At 38.5% G+C, this 16,585-nt stretch overlaps 1 protein-coding gene across 5 annotated transcripts in view; it reads right to left on the bottom strand.

The window, feature by feature from the left end:
- Positions 1-16,585, bottom strand: part of mppe1 (metallophosphoesterase 1) — a 38,484-nt gene that overhangs the window by 19,348 nt on the left and 2,551 nt on the right. For 4 of the 5 annotated variants that reach the window (XM_079488017.1, XM_079488018.1, XM_079488020.1 and 1 more), the window contains exons 4-7: positions 14,526-14,606; positions 9,218-9,326; positions 8,466-8,534; positions 8,123-8,245 (exon numbers count right to left, since the gene is read on the bottom strand). In XM_079488017.1, the coding sequence (XP_079344143.1) occupies positions 8,123-8,245; positions 8,466-8,534; positions 9,218-9,326; positions 14,526-14,606 (382 nt within the window). Of the gene's footprint in view, positions 1-6,022; positions 6,093-8,122; positions 8,246-8,465; positions 8,535-9,217; positions 9,327-14,525; positions 14,607-16,585 lie in introns of all 5 variants that reach the window. The other variant, XR_013788303.1, reaches the window with a different exon arrangement.

Raw genomic sequence — 16,585 nt, 5'->3', positions numbered from 1 at the left:
ACCTACGCTGAAACCTCTACGCCAGGGTTAATCAACTGCCGGCCCACGGCAAAAAGCAGCCTGCCAAACATCTTTAACTGGCCTGCCCTAACATTTAAAAAAGTGGAGAGATTTTAAGAACGGTGAGCTTTAAGAATTGCAAGTCCTGAGAAGCTATATATTTGAAAGTCCAAAATGCTGCAAGATTCAATAAAAAAGTTATTCCGGCTCATAACAATATATTGTCGTTTTAAAAATCTATTGGATCAGTTTGTCCAAATGTTGAATGCTATGTACAAAGTTATAATTAGCAGTCCACAGCCAAAGGCAGTCGGTTTGCACATGCGATAGGTAGTGTTCCAAAACGTGTTTTGTGCCCTTGAAAGTAACTGCAGGATGGGCACACCACGTGAACTGTTGTTTAAGATAAGTTTTTGTTTTTAATACTGCATTCATTATGTATGATTTAAATGGCTATATTTATGAAAAACAGCTGTTCATCTCCCTTCAGAACTTGTACTTCAAAGGATCTCACCTTCAAAGTGTGTGGAGCACATGGCATTCACATTGGAATTCACCCAAAGATGTGATAATAGCGTTCGGTTTCTTGCACAGATCAATTGATTTGCTTTATAAGACGCCATTTTAACATCAGTTTAAGTGGAAGGGATTCTTTTTTTGCTCAATGTATTAGTTTTTTAACTTCTATTTATTTAAATTTCATTAATTCAACTAAATATCTTCAAAAATATCTTCTTGAAAAAAACAATGTCACCAACATCTTGGATCTGGGGGTCAGTGAATTAACATCAATTTCATTTTTGGGTACACCAAAATATAAAGGAATATAAAATACACTGGCTGTGGTTGAAAGACATGGACACATTATAGGCTGCCAAATGACCATGTAATAAGGTGGTTTCTTATTTTGTGTTATAATTTTATGCCGTACAGAATCGTGGGCACTGAGAATGCATTAAAGTGCCAGTGGGGCAAGAGCAGCCTTAGCCAACAGGTTGGCATGTATGGTGTAGAGTATGGATCATTGAAAGAAAAGCCATAAGCCCCTCCCCACTCCCTTTTTTCTGGTTTCTTGTTGCCATCATCATAGGTCAAACCCTTTCGCTTCTCCGAGGGGTATTTATGACTCCTAAGCTTCAAAGCAAGCAAAAGGAGATATGAGAAGACTTTGTTTGCATCTGTAGTTTGTCAAGAGGAACTTATCTGACACGACTGTTCTTTCATCTAAATAAGTGTTCTGAGTAGGGATGGGTACCGAAACCCGGTACTTAATCGGTTCCGGGGCTAAATTTTGAAAGACCGAAGTATCGATAAGCGGTTCTGCTGTCGGTACTGGAGAAATTAAGAAAAACATTTCCTATTTATTATTGCTCACTAAACGTTACCTAGTATATTTTCACTGACAAACCATTTCTAATTTGCGATTAATATTAAAGACATTTACCTGCATTATCGTTATTCGCAATCTCGCACGCGAAATGTCCATTTGTCCCACACAACACAGAGCTCGCGCACACACAACATGAGAGCGTGCAAGCACATAACACGAAAGCTCGCGCTTAATAGAGTGGCGATGGCGGAGAGGATCAAACAGTCTAAAGTCTGGTTACATTTCACTCGAGTGGATGCAGACAATGCTCGTTGCAACAAGTGCAACAAGATTTTTGCTTTTAAGAGCGGAAACACAAGTAATCTGGCAACACACATCTTTCTAATGTGCATTATGTGCAGACAGAAAAAAGACTAAGTTTTCGACTGTCTAGCTAATAGTTCATCATCCACGTCCTTAGGTACGTATGCTAGCCTAGCAGTCTTCCTAAATAACACCGACATAAACATTGCATAAGGTTTCTTTAAATTAGTATGTAATAATTTAATAAACACACATCACATTAAAAAATAGCCGACATATAAATCAGCAGTAGCCTAAATATATCTTAAACATTAAAAATGCTTTCACAGTACTGCATTTAAAATGGATGAATAATTATAAATTACGCTTAAGAAATTATAAATCAGAGTTTACCTACAAAATTTGTAGTGATGAAATAAGATATGTTAGGTCAGTAAAGAATGTTTTAAATAGTGAAGACAACTCCAGCTTTAGTTTTGTCTTTCATAAAAAAACACAACAAAAAGTACAGATAAGAGTACCGTTAAAGTACCGGATCGACAAGTGGTATCGATAAAAGTAGTAATACCGTTAAAACCTTAACGATACCCATCCCTAGTTCTGAGAGGTCACCAAATAAGCTCCCAGCTGCAAAATAAGTGCTGGAAGACAAAGACAATTACTTTCCCTCCAAAGGTGCCATCGTCTGATTGGGTCAGTCACAGCTATAGGGCGTGACATCCTCACAACTTAAATTAGAGATAACTCTCTTTCATCTGTCTTCCTTGTTTCATTTCTTTTCTTTGGACCTGCCTCAACCAGAAACCAGTTCTTGGCGTCTCTTCTGAGACCGCTTTCCCCCGATCGGCGGGGGAAGAAGGAACAATGGACTGTGGCCTACAACAGGGCCACGAGGCCAGGACTTTTCCGTCGAGACCGCATCCTGAAACCAATTGCAACCTTGCCCTCCCTCCAAAGGCTACGGATACAAATACAGCACAGAGCTCGCAAGTATTCCGCCCTATTCATAGAAAAGCTGCTTTAAGTTTGTACCTCTTTGTTAAAGATGATTTTATTGGTGTTCAGATGCTACTCTGCTAGATTTCTCACATCTCTCTCTCACTACCTCTTTTCTATGTTTGCATTTCATGTTGTGTATTGTTAGTATTTGCGATCGTTATGTGTACCATTAAGAGTAGTTATTTTATTTAATAGCCATTAATTTGTGATGGGTGTGGTGAGGAAGGCGGGACGAGAGCCATGAGGCCGGGCCGGTGGCGTGAGTGATAAGTGCAATCAGCTTATACGTATTTTACGTTGAGCTAAACTAATTCCTTGACTTTAACTGATGTTTAAATAACTCAGTTCATTAATTTCACTAAGCTCGTCATTATTTTAACATGCAGCTACAATAGTTATGCCATATGGAACTGAGGGCACTGAGCATTCATTAATGGTGCCAGTAGGGCTAGGACAACCTTAGCCATCGGTTGGCATGTGTGGTTGCATTGAGGTCGGATTCCACCAAGCTACCAACAAAGTAAGTTTTGTTGAAGCTCTGCCCTAATCTGCATAAGCAAATTGTTAAGGAAAGTGGGGATCAGAGGACAGGTCCAGTGACGGATAATTATGGACTGGTGATAGTTGATGAAAGAAGAATCCTCCTTCTCATGTGTGGCCATGAGGCAGTGGAATACCCTTCCAACGGAATATATCTTATGTTCAGATTCTCACACTTTCTCATGCCTGACAAAGAGTTGGTTGCTAAGTAAAAAAGTTTGCACACATCTCTAAGGTGATATGTCTGTCTAAAGTTATACTGTACATTATTGCGCTTAAGATGCTACACAGCAAAATTTCCAGTGTTGTTTTGAGTTGTTTTTTTAGTGTTACTTTACCAGAGTTAAAAAGTGTTGATTTAGGTGTTAATTTGAATGATAACAGCACTCACGGTGTAAATAAAAGGTAAGAGTCAGTGTAATTACAGTGAGTTGATGTTAAATTACACTTTAGCTGAGTACATCCACTTTCCGGTCATTGCGGATCACTTCCTTTTGGACTGATGGCGGACAACCACGAGGTGACGGCAGTGCAAAAATAAATAGGCTATAATACATTTTTAATAACTTAATTCTTTGTTTTTGTTTATTTAGTGTTCTCAACATTTCTTATGTACATTTTCAGCTCACTATCGTTATTTTCAATCTGCAGACAACCGACCGAGAGCAGCGCAAAGGTAACAATAACATTTTTTAAAGTTAATCATGATCAGTTTCAACATAACCTAGGGTTAGTAATATTTATTAATTGTTAGTGGGAGATCATGCATTTATTTCTGTGATCAACGTAAACGTTTTAATGAAATGAGATACAACCCGTTTACGCCAGATCTCATGTGCGTTGCCATGGCCAAGAAACGCATACGTCTAATATTATGTGCAGCGTTTTCACAGATATCTATACTTGTATATACCGAACTCCGTAAACACATGAGGCTTGTTTAAACGTGCACATAACGTGACTTTTGTTGGTCCTAGTTAATGTTATTTACGCGAATATCATCGGGTTTCCCGCCCCTTCCCCAACAGTGCTATTTTTAAAAGCTAATACAACAGGAAACAGCTTTGAAAAAGCGCACTGTCATTTTATATATTTCCTTGTTATGATATTTAACTCTCGTGTGTTCTGACGAGCGCGCAGTTGATCTGCTATGGCGCAAGTTCTTCCGTTCACATTAACGGTGTATCTGAGACCTAACATGTTTTCGTACAGGGTTGATACGCACTTTTAAGCCTTTTTTGTGGTGCATTGGCGAAGACAAAACGCGTTGTTAAAAAAATTCATTGGTAGTATAATGTACTTTCAAGGCTTGAGGAGAGAGAACCAACAGTGCACATGGACCAGCAGTAAAGAAGCCTTGAATGCTGAAAAGGCAAAACAGGTATGTATTTCCAAATGGTAAATTTGCCATGTAAGCTTGGATAGTTGTTTTCTCATGATGTAAGTCATATGTATCTTGGGTAGCCTTGGGGTGTCAGCACATTTTTGGGGTGAAATGGTGGGTGATCAAATGTTTACTTTTTACAATAAATTAAAGAGGTTTGAACTTTTTATACTGTTTTTTTTTATTAACAAACTTTGTGAATTAGTGAAGTTTCTTTTTATGTTATTTTGTTAAAATACAATATTTGTCTCTTTTCAGACTTGCACCAGTATTGAAGGCCATCTCAGTGAAAGGGAGGGCTGCCAGCCATACCTACTTGGATTAGGAAGATTCAAGGGCAGAATCGAGAAATTCTACTCTCAGAGCATCATCATGCATTTAAAGTACATAGAAACTATGAGTGAATTTATTAAAGCAAATGCTCTGAGGTTCTACAGGTCTTTTGATCTACAGTGTCCATATGGGTCAGATGGTGAATATATTGTACCTTCATTTCTGTTAGTTTGAGATGTCATTTGTTAAAAATAAAAGATCAAACTGAAACTATGTTGGCTTTTCTTTTTGTACATGTATGTATCTTAATTATAGATAAATTCGATCTAGATGTAAATTACCTTAATCAGGACATGTTTAAACACTAAATTAGTGTACAATTACCTAACACAGTGTTAAACTATTGACACTAAGATTTAAATTTCAGCACTATTTTGGTGTAAAATGTGCCTTTTGAGAAAGTACAAATTGCACTAGTGGTGTTAAATTTGAACACCCCGAGAGTTTTTATAACACTGTGTAAGTATTAAAATTATAACACTTTTAAAAGTGTATATTTAACTCAATTTAGTGTGGACCTATATAAACCCCGAAAAAGTGTTGATTTTCACACTGCATGTGAGAATTTAACACTCAGAAATTTGCTGTGTAGTAAACTGTTTTAGTGTTTGCTGGAGAAGTAGGAAATAGAAAGTTAATGGGTTGATGGACTCCCTGTTTCTGTTTTATTTTATTTTGCAAATCTGTTCGTTCTTAATAATAATGGACACTGTTTTATTCATTATTCTGTAAAATTGTATTACTTAAATACAAAAACAAAAATCTGTCATACCTGCCTAGGGACTACAGGTGGAAATTAGCAACTTATGCTATAACCTGACCCGAGACATATTCTCTTGTTTTAACAAGTTTAATGTTTATTTGTGCACTGTCCCTGTTAAAAATAAAATAATTTCCATTCCAAGAAGGAACTGGCTGTGGTTGAAGCGGATGGACACAGTATGGGATGCCAAATGACCATATAACAATGCAACACACACCCAGGTCTGATCAGCCTATGATGGCCCTCTCTTGGCTGGGGGTGTCTTGTGGTATAGGTCACCCAATGAGCCTGAGGTACCAGTGTCATTTACAGTGTCAATTTAATATTGATAAAAAAACTCTAGCTTGCTCTGTGTATGCAGTAAAATGACCTCTTATTTTTTGTAGCTTCTGAGCAGCAGATAAGCAAGTCCCCCGCTGAAAATGAGGAGGCCATGATGACTACAGGGACAGATAGAGAGGATACCAGATTAAACAATATGAATTAAAGTTATTTAACCCTCAGGTTGTGTTCAAAACCCTATTGTGTTGTATTGTATTGAACACTTTTGTGACCGGCCTACAAAATGACCGGCCTACAAAAAATAGCTTATAAATCACTTGTTATGCTATATAATCACCCAATATTAAATTCAATCTTTTTGTCAACTTGTTTTCTTTCAATTAAGACTGGTTTTATATTTCTATTTGCATCTGATTAATCATAGGCCTCATTTATCTGAGAGTAGGTATCACGTTTTTTGATTAAAAAGCATTATTTTTTAATAAATTTGGAAATATTAAATAAAATATGAAAAAAAAATTGGTAATGACGGCCCCCATGAGGTCTCATTCCAACAAATCCGGCCTACTGCCTAATCTGAGTCTGACACATTTAGATTTATTCATTTGGCAGACGCTTTTATCCAAAGCGACTTACAAGTAGTTTTTTTTTTACAGTGACACATTACTGCAGAGCAATCAGGGGTAAGGTGCCTTGCTCAAGGGCACTTCAGTCATGACCTGCTGGCACTGAGACTAGAAACAGCAACCTTCTGATCACAAGCCCAACACTCTAACCACCTTTTGTTATGCAGAGTTCCAGAGAAGCGTGTCCGAAGAAAGAAAAGAATGCCAGGAGAGCTTTTAGATGATGAACCAGTAGCCTCATCTGATGCTGCCTTTGAGGTGAATGTCCATAATGTTATTCTGGACACTGTGGCAGGTAGCATAGATAGGAGGTTTTCAGCAAATGCAAAACTTGCCTCAGATTTTGCTTGTCTTGACCCTAAAAACTTTCCTGAAATAAAGATAAATGGGCTCCCTAACTCAGCACTCCAGGAAATCAGCAAATGTCTGCTTAGGTTTGATAACAAAGCTACTGTTAGCACATTACAGACTGACCTTTCTAGCCTGGCATACCAGTGGGACAGACTGAAACAGTCCTCTCTTGAAGGTTATACTGTCAGGACATGTAGTGAGGTGACACATGAAGGTCAGGAGGATAGTGGTGGACTGCCATATATGGAAGAACCAGAGATGCAACTTGAAAGCAGGACCTGTTCCTCCTGCTAAAACTGTGCCATTTTTGTCCATTTAATACCCTCACAGTATAATCTCCTCACAGATGCGTATCATGTGATTGGGTTAGCATATAAATTTCTGTTGACTTTGTCCATCACACAGGTTGCATGTGAGAGAAGCTTCTCAACTTTAAAATTTGTGATGAATAGGCTTCGAAGATCATTGAGTCAGGACAACTTGGAGGCTTTCATGTTAATGTGCACAGAGAAGGAAATCTACATGTCTATAAGCAACGACACCGTTATCGATAAAGTGGCTGAAACCAGTGCACTGCTTAGGCGGCTACTGATGCTGTTGATGCTGTTTGGTGCTATTCGCAATGTAACCATAAACAGTACTGTGACTTGAACTGTAAACATTAGTTCAATATGCCTCTTTGTGGAAGAGTGGGATACATTTCAAATGCTTTATTTATTTATTTATTTATTTCTGCTTTTGTTAATTTATCAACCTATTCTTGTGGAATATTTTTTGTTAAGTTGAACTGTAAACATTAGTTCAATATGCCTCTTTGTGGAAGAGTGGGATTGGGATACATTTCAAATGCTTTATTTATTCATTTATTTCTGCTTTTGTTAATTTATCAACCTATCCTTGTGGAATATTTTTTGTTAACTTCTGTAAATTATTATTTAACCTTTATATTATTTGTTAAACCATCATATTAATAAAAAACTATAAATAATAGGAAGAGCTGAACTGTTGCTTCATTTATCCAAATTGGAAAAAATGCTAATTTGGAATTCCACCATGGAAAAAGTGGGCCAGTTTTGGGCCTGAAACTCCCGGGCTGAAAAGTGGCCCCACTCCGGCCCTGGTGCTCACAGTTATTTAAGTACACCTCAAAATGCTAAAACGCTAAACATATTCCAAACGGATGCTGAACATATAAAATTGTACTAGCTCACCTTTTTGGAGGCAACCTGAGAAATGACATCATATCGCTCATGAAACTGCTGGTATCTTTCATTCAGTGGTGCTGCATCCACACCTGTGCAAATGGCATCACTCACTCTATAGAGAGGGTAATGCTGAGAAACATCAAAACATTGTTACAGTGAAGAAAACGCTTTCATGTTTACTAAAGTGTTTAAAAGTTACTGCAGCAATTTTCTAAAATATTGCAACATTGTTCACAATGATGATCAAAAAAAGATTTTTGTACCATGGTAAATTTGATTCATACTATCTATGTATTAACTTGTGTTCATTACTTCATTACTTACATGTCATAAAGTTGAACAATCTCACCTGTAGTAGAATAGGTGCTGTTGGGGCAAATTTATCTGTGTTTTTGCAGTGGTCATCATGTTCTGTACCCTAATAAAAAGATGTTACAAAGCCAGATGTCTACAGTGATTTAAGGTTATGCACAAACTTCTTTTAATTTAGATTTATTTAACAATGTAATCCATGTTATGATGCCAATGTAAGCTAACAGTTAATGTCCGAGTAAAGAGAATTCTGAGAATTGTTTCTAAACACATTCTAGATGTTAGAAGTGTATGTAGATGTTGTAGAAATGAAAATCTTCACACAAAGCCTACTGGGGACTCGGGACCCAACAGCGGACTCACCCCCGATGTTTGAGAGCAGAGAGTCCTGCTTATTTTTTATTTACTTGGATGTTTTGTCTCCATTCAAATTTTGCTCTGTATTTAATAACACACGTTTCTGTTGTGTGACAACTTAAGAACACATTTTAATCTCACTTTACTCTGACTTTAATTGTCATTTACTAACAATACTGATTAAAAATACAATAATAATACAAAAACTAAACTAAAATTAGAACTGAAATAGAGTAAATTAAATGTATATAGCAATAATAAATAAATAACAATGACAAAGGCACAAAACAAAATTTTCTAAAATAAACATGAAAAGTCAAAATATTCTAATTCAAAATAATCTAATTCAAACTGAAATTATATTTTACAAAAATAAAAAACAACAAGACTAAAATTACTGTCTCAAATATGTCACAAGAAAATATTTATTACCTGAATGGAGCAATTAAGAGCATGTGAGAGTTTGTTTAATTTGTTTTCCACACGCTGACATACGGGACAGTGATCACCATGCAACGCAACACTGTTCACTAGTAAGAAACTGTAAAAACACACAGACAAACCTGTTCATGTTTCGTTAATTTATAAACCGCATAAGATCAATGACTAGTAAACAGAAAACAGTCCGAACAAGTCCCCCTGTAGTAAAAAGCAAGTTTTATTATGTTGTTAATATGCCTGGTGTTTTATATATGCTGTAAGACTAACCATGTACAAATTCATCATTCAACATCACTGCTTATTGAGAATTATCTCTATAAAACCACAGTTTATCAAAAACAGTCTTAAAACAGCCTGTTTTCTACGGTACAAACATCTAACAAAGTTGACAGAGTGGATCAGGTAGTCAAAGCCACAGATATGCATGAATGACACATAGACTTGTGGCCCTGCTGCTTCAGTTCTGCAAAAGAGCACACACTGCTCACACGTGCAGTGTGAATGGTAATGCACAGCTCACAAGGGCATTGTAAAAACGGCCTTAGCAACTGTGTCTGAAAATATTAAATGTGGCATCTATTTACATACAGTAGATCTATTGTCCGAGCTAGACCCGGAGACTAAATTGCATATTCATTAGGTGTAGGGGGAAATCCATTCACAGCAATCTGCCATTTGAAAGCCATGTCTCCAGCATTTGTAAAACAGTTTTTGCATATTAAAAATATAGCAAAACCACGGCACATGATGTCAGTGGCAAAGGCAGAAAAGTTGATTCATGCATTTGTAGGAACTGAGTGAATCAGACAGCAAGGATTTGATCAGAATTGCATTGATCAAGCAAAGTAATATTACAGAGCAACATTAATGGCCATGGGATACCATCTGGACTGAGGCTGGTCAAAGGGAGGGTCTTCATTCATCACCCCTTTTGTCATCGCAAAGCTTGGCTGAGAGTTGCCAGACACCTGGAGCTTGTCGATTCGACCGAGCAGGCACCTCAAGACGGTTCTTGACCCGCTGATGGTTTGGTGAAGAATATTTATGATCTTCGCAGTGTTTGTTTGGGTGTTTTGTCCATTTAATTATTTATGGTTAATCCTACATCTTCATTTCCCCACAAATTTAAGACAAAGAAAAACATATCTCAATGGATAACATATCAACTTTAAAGTTATAGTTCACCCTGCATAGTATTTTCTCCATTGGAGTTTTGGGTTCTTCCCCACCGTTTGCATACCGTTTTTTGTGTGTGGAGTTGCGAGTCTGTGTTTTCTTTGTGGGTGTGTCGGAACCGGGCGTGTCTGTCTTCTGTGTTTTGCATATAGTCAATATTGAAATGAAAATTGTAAGAAACGCTATATAAATAAAGTTGACTTGACCCTAGAATTAAAATTTGCTGTTTATTTATCCGAGATGTATATGACATGTTTTCTTCAGTAGAACAATAAAGACTATTTCTAGGTAAATTGGCACCCCAGTGTGCTTCATATAATGGATCTAAAAAAAATTGTTTGGATCTTTATGGTTTGGCCTTGTTGGTTTATTTATAAGTTGCACCAAATTTAAGGAATCACATATTTCTTTAATTTCAATATCTAATAATGTCTGATGCTGAGATACAGTGGTTAGAGCATGGCTCTAGCAACACATCATGGGTTCGATCCCAGGGAATTGCACATAGTTAAAAACAAATATATAGTACATTTTAATGTGAGTCGCTGTGGATAAAAGATCTGCCAAATGCGTAAATGTAAATTTAAAAAATTTGTAGGCTAATAGAAAAAATCTAATACATTGAAGGATCCCAAAAATGTTTTTGCTAACATTCTGGGAACGTTCTGGGTTCCGGATTTGATTTTGGTTATATATACAGTACAAATAAACAAATGTTAGTTTTTGGATTGGGGAACGTTATGGTAACCAGAAACTACTTCTAAGTTGTAAGTGTTCTACTCCCGTAAAGAACAATTTCCCGGATAACCAAAAACAAACCTTAAAAATAACATTCTGAGAACCAAAAACAAGCGTTAGGGGATCATTCTGGGAACATTTTGTCTGACATTAATCATTTGTTTTTCTGTGATGTGTCCACCTGTTTAAATCTTCTAAGATGCAAAAGTCGTATCAGAAAACCTGACATATCTTATAATATTTTAATATTTTTACGTTTGTTGTCGTGTTATGTATGTAAACACTTTCATCCAACAGCCCAAAAGGGCTCATGTGACACCCCTTTTCATCTCTCTCCACTGGCTACCGGTTTGCCTACAGGACTATCACTGGATCTGCGCCGGCATACTTTCACACCCTACTACACTCCTACAGCCCATCAAGAACCCTGCGTTCAGCAAAGGAGTGGCACCTGGTGGAACATTCTTCCTAATGTGGTTCGGTCAACTACATCTCTCACAACCTTCAAAAAACTACTTAAAACACACCTCTTCGGCGAATACTTGACAGACAAATGAAGGGAAAAAAATTACACTAACCCTCTTCTCTAAACAGGTAGTGGTTTCTTGTTAAAACTAGTAACTTTGTATTAGCAGCTAATATACTATTGCTCTTTTATGACATATCGCTTATTGCTCCCCGATCTCTGTGTAAGTCTCTGTGGATAAAAGCATATGCTAAATGACTAAATGTAAATGTCATCTGGTAATCACTCTCCATGGTAAACAACGATTGCATATTGATGTAAAAGCAATTGGATTAAACAACTGAGTGTAGGCCACAAAGCAAAAGTAAACCGAAAACTTTTTTTAAATGTTTTATCTTTTGTAGCTATATCTTACAAAATCCTGATGCAACTTGATTTTGGCCTTACAGCTAGAAACCCAAGGCGACTCGCCCTGGCCGATCATTTGAAAGCTGGCTACCGATGTCTTCGGCATATTCAGCCCGAATGGTGGATCTTAAAAGGGGCCAGACAAGTCCTTGCCACAAAAGTATATCAAGCTATAAAACCATTGAGACACTTTAATAATCTTTATCCTGCCAGTTTTTCAGATTTAAGTTTTTTTTATAGCTTATTTAGGTTGTACAAGCAGTATTAGCTTGTCGAGATGCAGCAGTGTTGTGTTAACGTGCTAGTAGAGAACTGGCTCTCCTACTCAAGTCTCGTTTCTCCCAAGGTTTTTTATCCATTATATAGAGTAAATTTATATAAATGATATACATTAATATATCATTGGGGTTTTGGTTCCTTGCATTTTTCGCAGATGCAGCTAATTAAAGCAAAAATGTATTCACAATGTCAGACAGCAAAATTGTAACATGTTTTAAAAATCACATGTTTACATTCCGTTGTACATCAATAACATCAGCCATCGTGGCCGTGTATAAAATTAGAGCATATTATTTGTCAAGAGATATGTGAGCCCATGAGTGGAGACAGAAACAGCTGATAACATCAGGAGAGGGTTTATCTGAACGGCAGAACTTGAAAATTTTCAGCAATGACTTTTTTATGGTGACGATGTGTCCGCCGGTTCCCGCCTCATTCCTTCCCTTCTATTGAACCTTAATAAAGTGGTGCCGAAACCCTGGAGGAAGAGCCCTCGGACGAGGGACCCCCTCAGATTCATAAGTGACCCGATCCCTTCCCCTCACTGTCCCCACAACATGCGACAAACATCTGTAAAACTGTGGATTAATCAGGGTTTCTGCTATGTACATCAGCCTAAGTAGTGGAGGACATGCCCGCCGCTCCCTTAATTATTGCCGCACTGCTTCAGAATCGGGTCGGGACAGACACAGGCTGACGCACAATAATAATCTACTCGCCACCATTACTTTTATACCCACGTTCTCAATAAACACTGTTCTGTTGTCAATAAACACACACGATTCCACCGACATTTACATTCTGTATGCTGCTGCTAGCCTGCTACGAGTCCTGATCCCGCCCCCGGGGTGCTATGAGGAGCTATTAGGTGCCTCTATTGTGCCTGTAGTAGCAGTAACCATAGTGATCAAATGCCATCGTCTATAACTAAGCTGGTGATTTTCTGGACTGAATTTCTTTTTATCTGCATAACTGCCACATAAAGGCAATGAAGAGACAAAAAACATCCTCTCGCATAGATATCTGAAGACAGTTTTATAAAATATATGTAGCAGCAGTCATATAATAATTTGTGCGATGAGTGCAAATCAGATCATACATAATGCGCCAAATACCTTTATTGTGATACTGCACATCACTCAGAAATCCCGGCCAGCTCACACTGCTAAATCCTCCATGAAAAACATTCACAATATAACATCCATTTGCACATTTGCACAAGTCCACAAACGTGATAAATCAGATAGCTGGAAATAGATTTCCCATTGTGTACATTGGAATTCTTGTGAAAGAACCATCTGTCATGTAGACAGCGCGGTGTTCCTCAGTAAAACTGAAAAAAATCTGATCCATCAGACTTATGTTTATTATGAGGACAAAAGCTCATTGTTTATGGCAGATTGCTTTGTGAAGGCTTTCCGTCTCGCCCATTACTGTAAATACAGCAGTCGTTTACACGGATGCTAAGCTACAGCTAAAGCTATTGGCAATAAAAACTTTAAAATAAAGTTTTCTTTGATAATTTCTCAACGTATCTACTTGTTAAATAGTTGTTGGTTTTTCTTTAAAGAGTTTATTAGACATAATTACTGTGTGCTGTTTTATTGCTGTCAAACAGTTAAACTCCTTTTACAAACTTGTAATTATGTAAACAATTAGAATTTAACAAACGTTTTGCAGATATTTATATAAGGTAAAATATAATAGAAACACGTAAATAAATAAACAATTGCTTTTTTATTACAGACTAACAATTTTGGCTAATAAATTGTTATGAAGCTAGTGGTCACTTCTATCATCATCAAAAAGAGACTTCTAGACAGTATATCGATATCGGCTAAAATGACTTGAAAAATATCAGCATATTGGATATCTGCAAAAATTAAATACCGTGAATACCTAATTACAATTACTATACACACGTAAAACCATGGATGATAGACCATCACCTCTAACTGAATCTTGTCTGGACTAATCAATTCCTCCCTACAGCCACTCCTTCGGAACAGCACCAGATTACCATCCAGCTTGTTCATAGATCTTCGTATACTAAGTATAGCAGGGTGAAGAGTTACATTCAAGCTGTTTAAGGCATAAAGAAATTATCACAGGAACTTTTTACAAATGCTTTTCTGATGTTCAAATATGAGTTTATTAAAATGATCGACTACAGGGGGACTTGAACAGTGAAGGAAAATGTTTGGTTTACAAAGTGATATATGTGACACTTACTTGACTTCTCTAATGGTGAGAATGCGTGCTGATGTAACATTAAACACCTGCTCAAACCGCTCCAACTTCTGCTGAGTCATTCTGCCAATGACAAAGAATACAGGAGACACACCCAAGTCAAATCATGCACCTCACAATGACAACAACTCAACAAACAACCATGTTGATAGAATAATGGAAGTCAGCTTCGTTTGACTTAGTTAACAAGCCTTGATTGTTGTGTTGTTGCTTGTGTTTACCCTGTTTAGCCAGAGTAGAACTGACCTGCTGGCTGAGTCTGAGATATTCTTCACTACTAACCGCAATGGAGTTTTTCAGTTCCTTACCAGCATCGCCCTTATCTTTATCATTTAAATATTTTTACAGTTTGTATGTGTAAGATGATTGTTCGCTGGTGTTATACACTGATTAACTTAAATTAATATATGAGCAGCCAGCAGCCAGTTCTCTACGCCACCATCTGTCGAACCTGCCCACATCCCTGACACGTGTGTGCTCCCTGCCTTTTCAACTCTGTGTGAAGCTGATGTTTCAAAGGTCATTGGCTCCAACCACACTACCACCTGCCCACTGGATCCCATCCCCACCCATCTCCTCCAGGCCATCTCTCCAACGGTTGTGCCTGCTCTGACCCACATCATCAACTCCTCGCTCACCACTGGGACATTTCCCACAGCGTTCAAAGAGGCCAGCATCACACCGCTTCTAAAGAAACCCACCCTGGACCCTGCACTTCTAGAAAACTACAGGCCTGTCTCCCTTCTTCCCTTCATCGCTAAAGCCCTGAAGCGAGTTGTGTTCAATCAGCTCTCCTCCTTTCTCATGCAAAACAACCTCCTGGACAGCAATCAGTCTGGGTTCAAGACCGGTCATTCCACAGAGACTGCACTGCTCTCAAAAGTAGCATCCATGTCATCTGTGCTCATCCTACTGGATCTGTCTGCTGCCTTTGACACTGTCAATCATCACATCCTCCTGGCTTCTCTCAGTGCTATGGGTGTCTCTGGAATGGCGTTGCAATGGTTTGAGTCCTACCTCTCGGGTAGGTCATTCAGAGTATCCTGGAGAGATGAGGTCTCCGCGTCCCAACAGCTCAACACGGGGGTGCCACAGGGCTCAGTGCTTGGACCGCTACTCTTCTCCATTTACATGACATCCCTCGGCTCGGTCATTCAGAAGCATGGCTTCTACTATCACTGCTATGCCGACGACACACAACTCTACTTGTCATTTCAACCGGACAATCCGACGGTCGCTGCTCGCATCGCGGCATGCCTGAGTGACATCTCGCTTTGGATGAAGGATCATCACCTGCAGCTAAACCTTGCAAAAACGGAACTGCTTGTGATCCCGGCCAACCCAAAGATTCTCCACAACCTTACCATTCAACTAGGCTCATCAACGATTACACCGTCCAGCACAGCCAGAAACCTGGGAGTGGTAATCGATGATCGGCTTAACCTCACAAGTCATGTTGCCAGCACCACACGGTCCTGTAGATTCATCCTCTACAACATTAGGAAAATTAGACCTTTCCTATCGGAGCACTCTACGCAAGTCCTAGTCCAGGCTCTTGTCCTGTCCAAACTGGATTATTGCAATGCGCTTCTGGCTGGACTTCCTGCTTGCACAATCAAACCTCTCCAGATGATCCAGAATGCGGCGGCAATAGTGGTCTTCAATGAACCGAAGAGAGCGCATGTAACTCCGCTCTTCATCAGGTTACACTGGCTCCCTGTTGCCGCCCGCATAGAGTTCAAAGCTTTGCTCCTGGCCTACAAGACCAACACCGGATCTGCACCATCGTATCTCCACTCGCTAATGCAGATCTATGTTCCTGCCAGATCACTGCGGTCTGCAAAGGAACAACGACTAGTGGTACCATCCCAAAAAGGAAAAAAGCCACTCTCCCGTACCTTCTCTGGATCTGTTCCACATTGGTGGAACGATCTACCAGCTGCTACAAGATCAGCAGACTCGGTTGCCATCTTTAAAAAACGCCTAAAAATGCATCTCTTCCGTCAACACGTCGCTGATTGATTTTTTCTAATTCTCTTCCC

The sequence above is a fragment of the Barbatula barbatula genome (assembly GCF_947034865.1).
Source record: "Barbatula barbatula genome assembly, chromosome: 23".
Lineage (NCBI taxonomy): Eukaryota > Metazoa > Chordata > Actinopteri > Cypriniformes > Nemacheilidae > Barbatula > Barbatula barbatula.
This window is presented reverse-complemented; position numbering and strand designations above follow the sequence as displayed.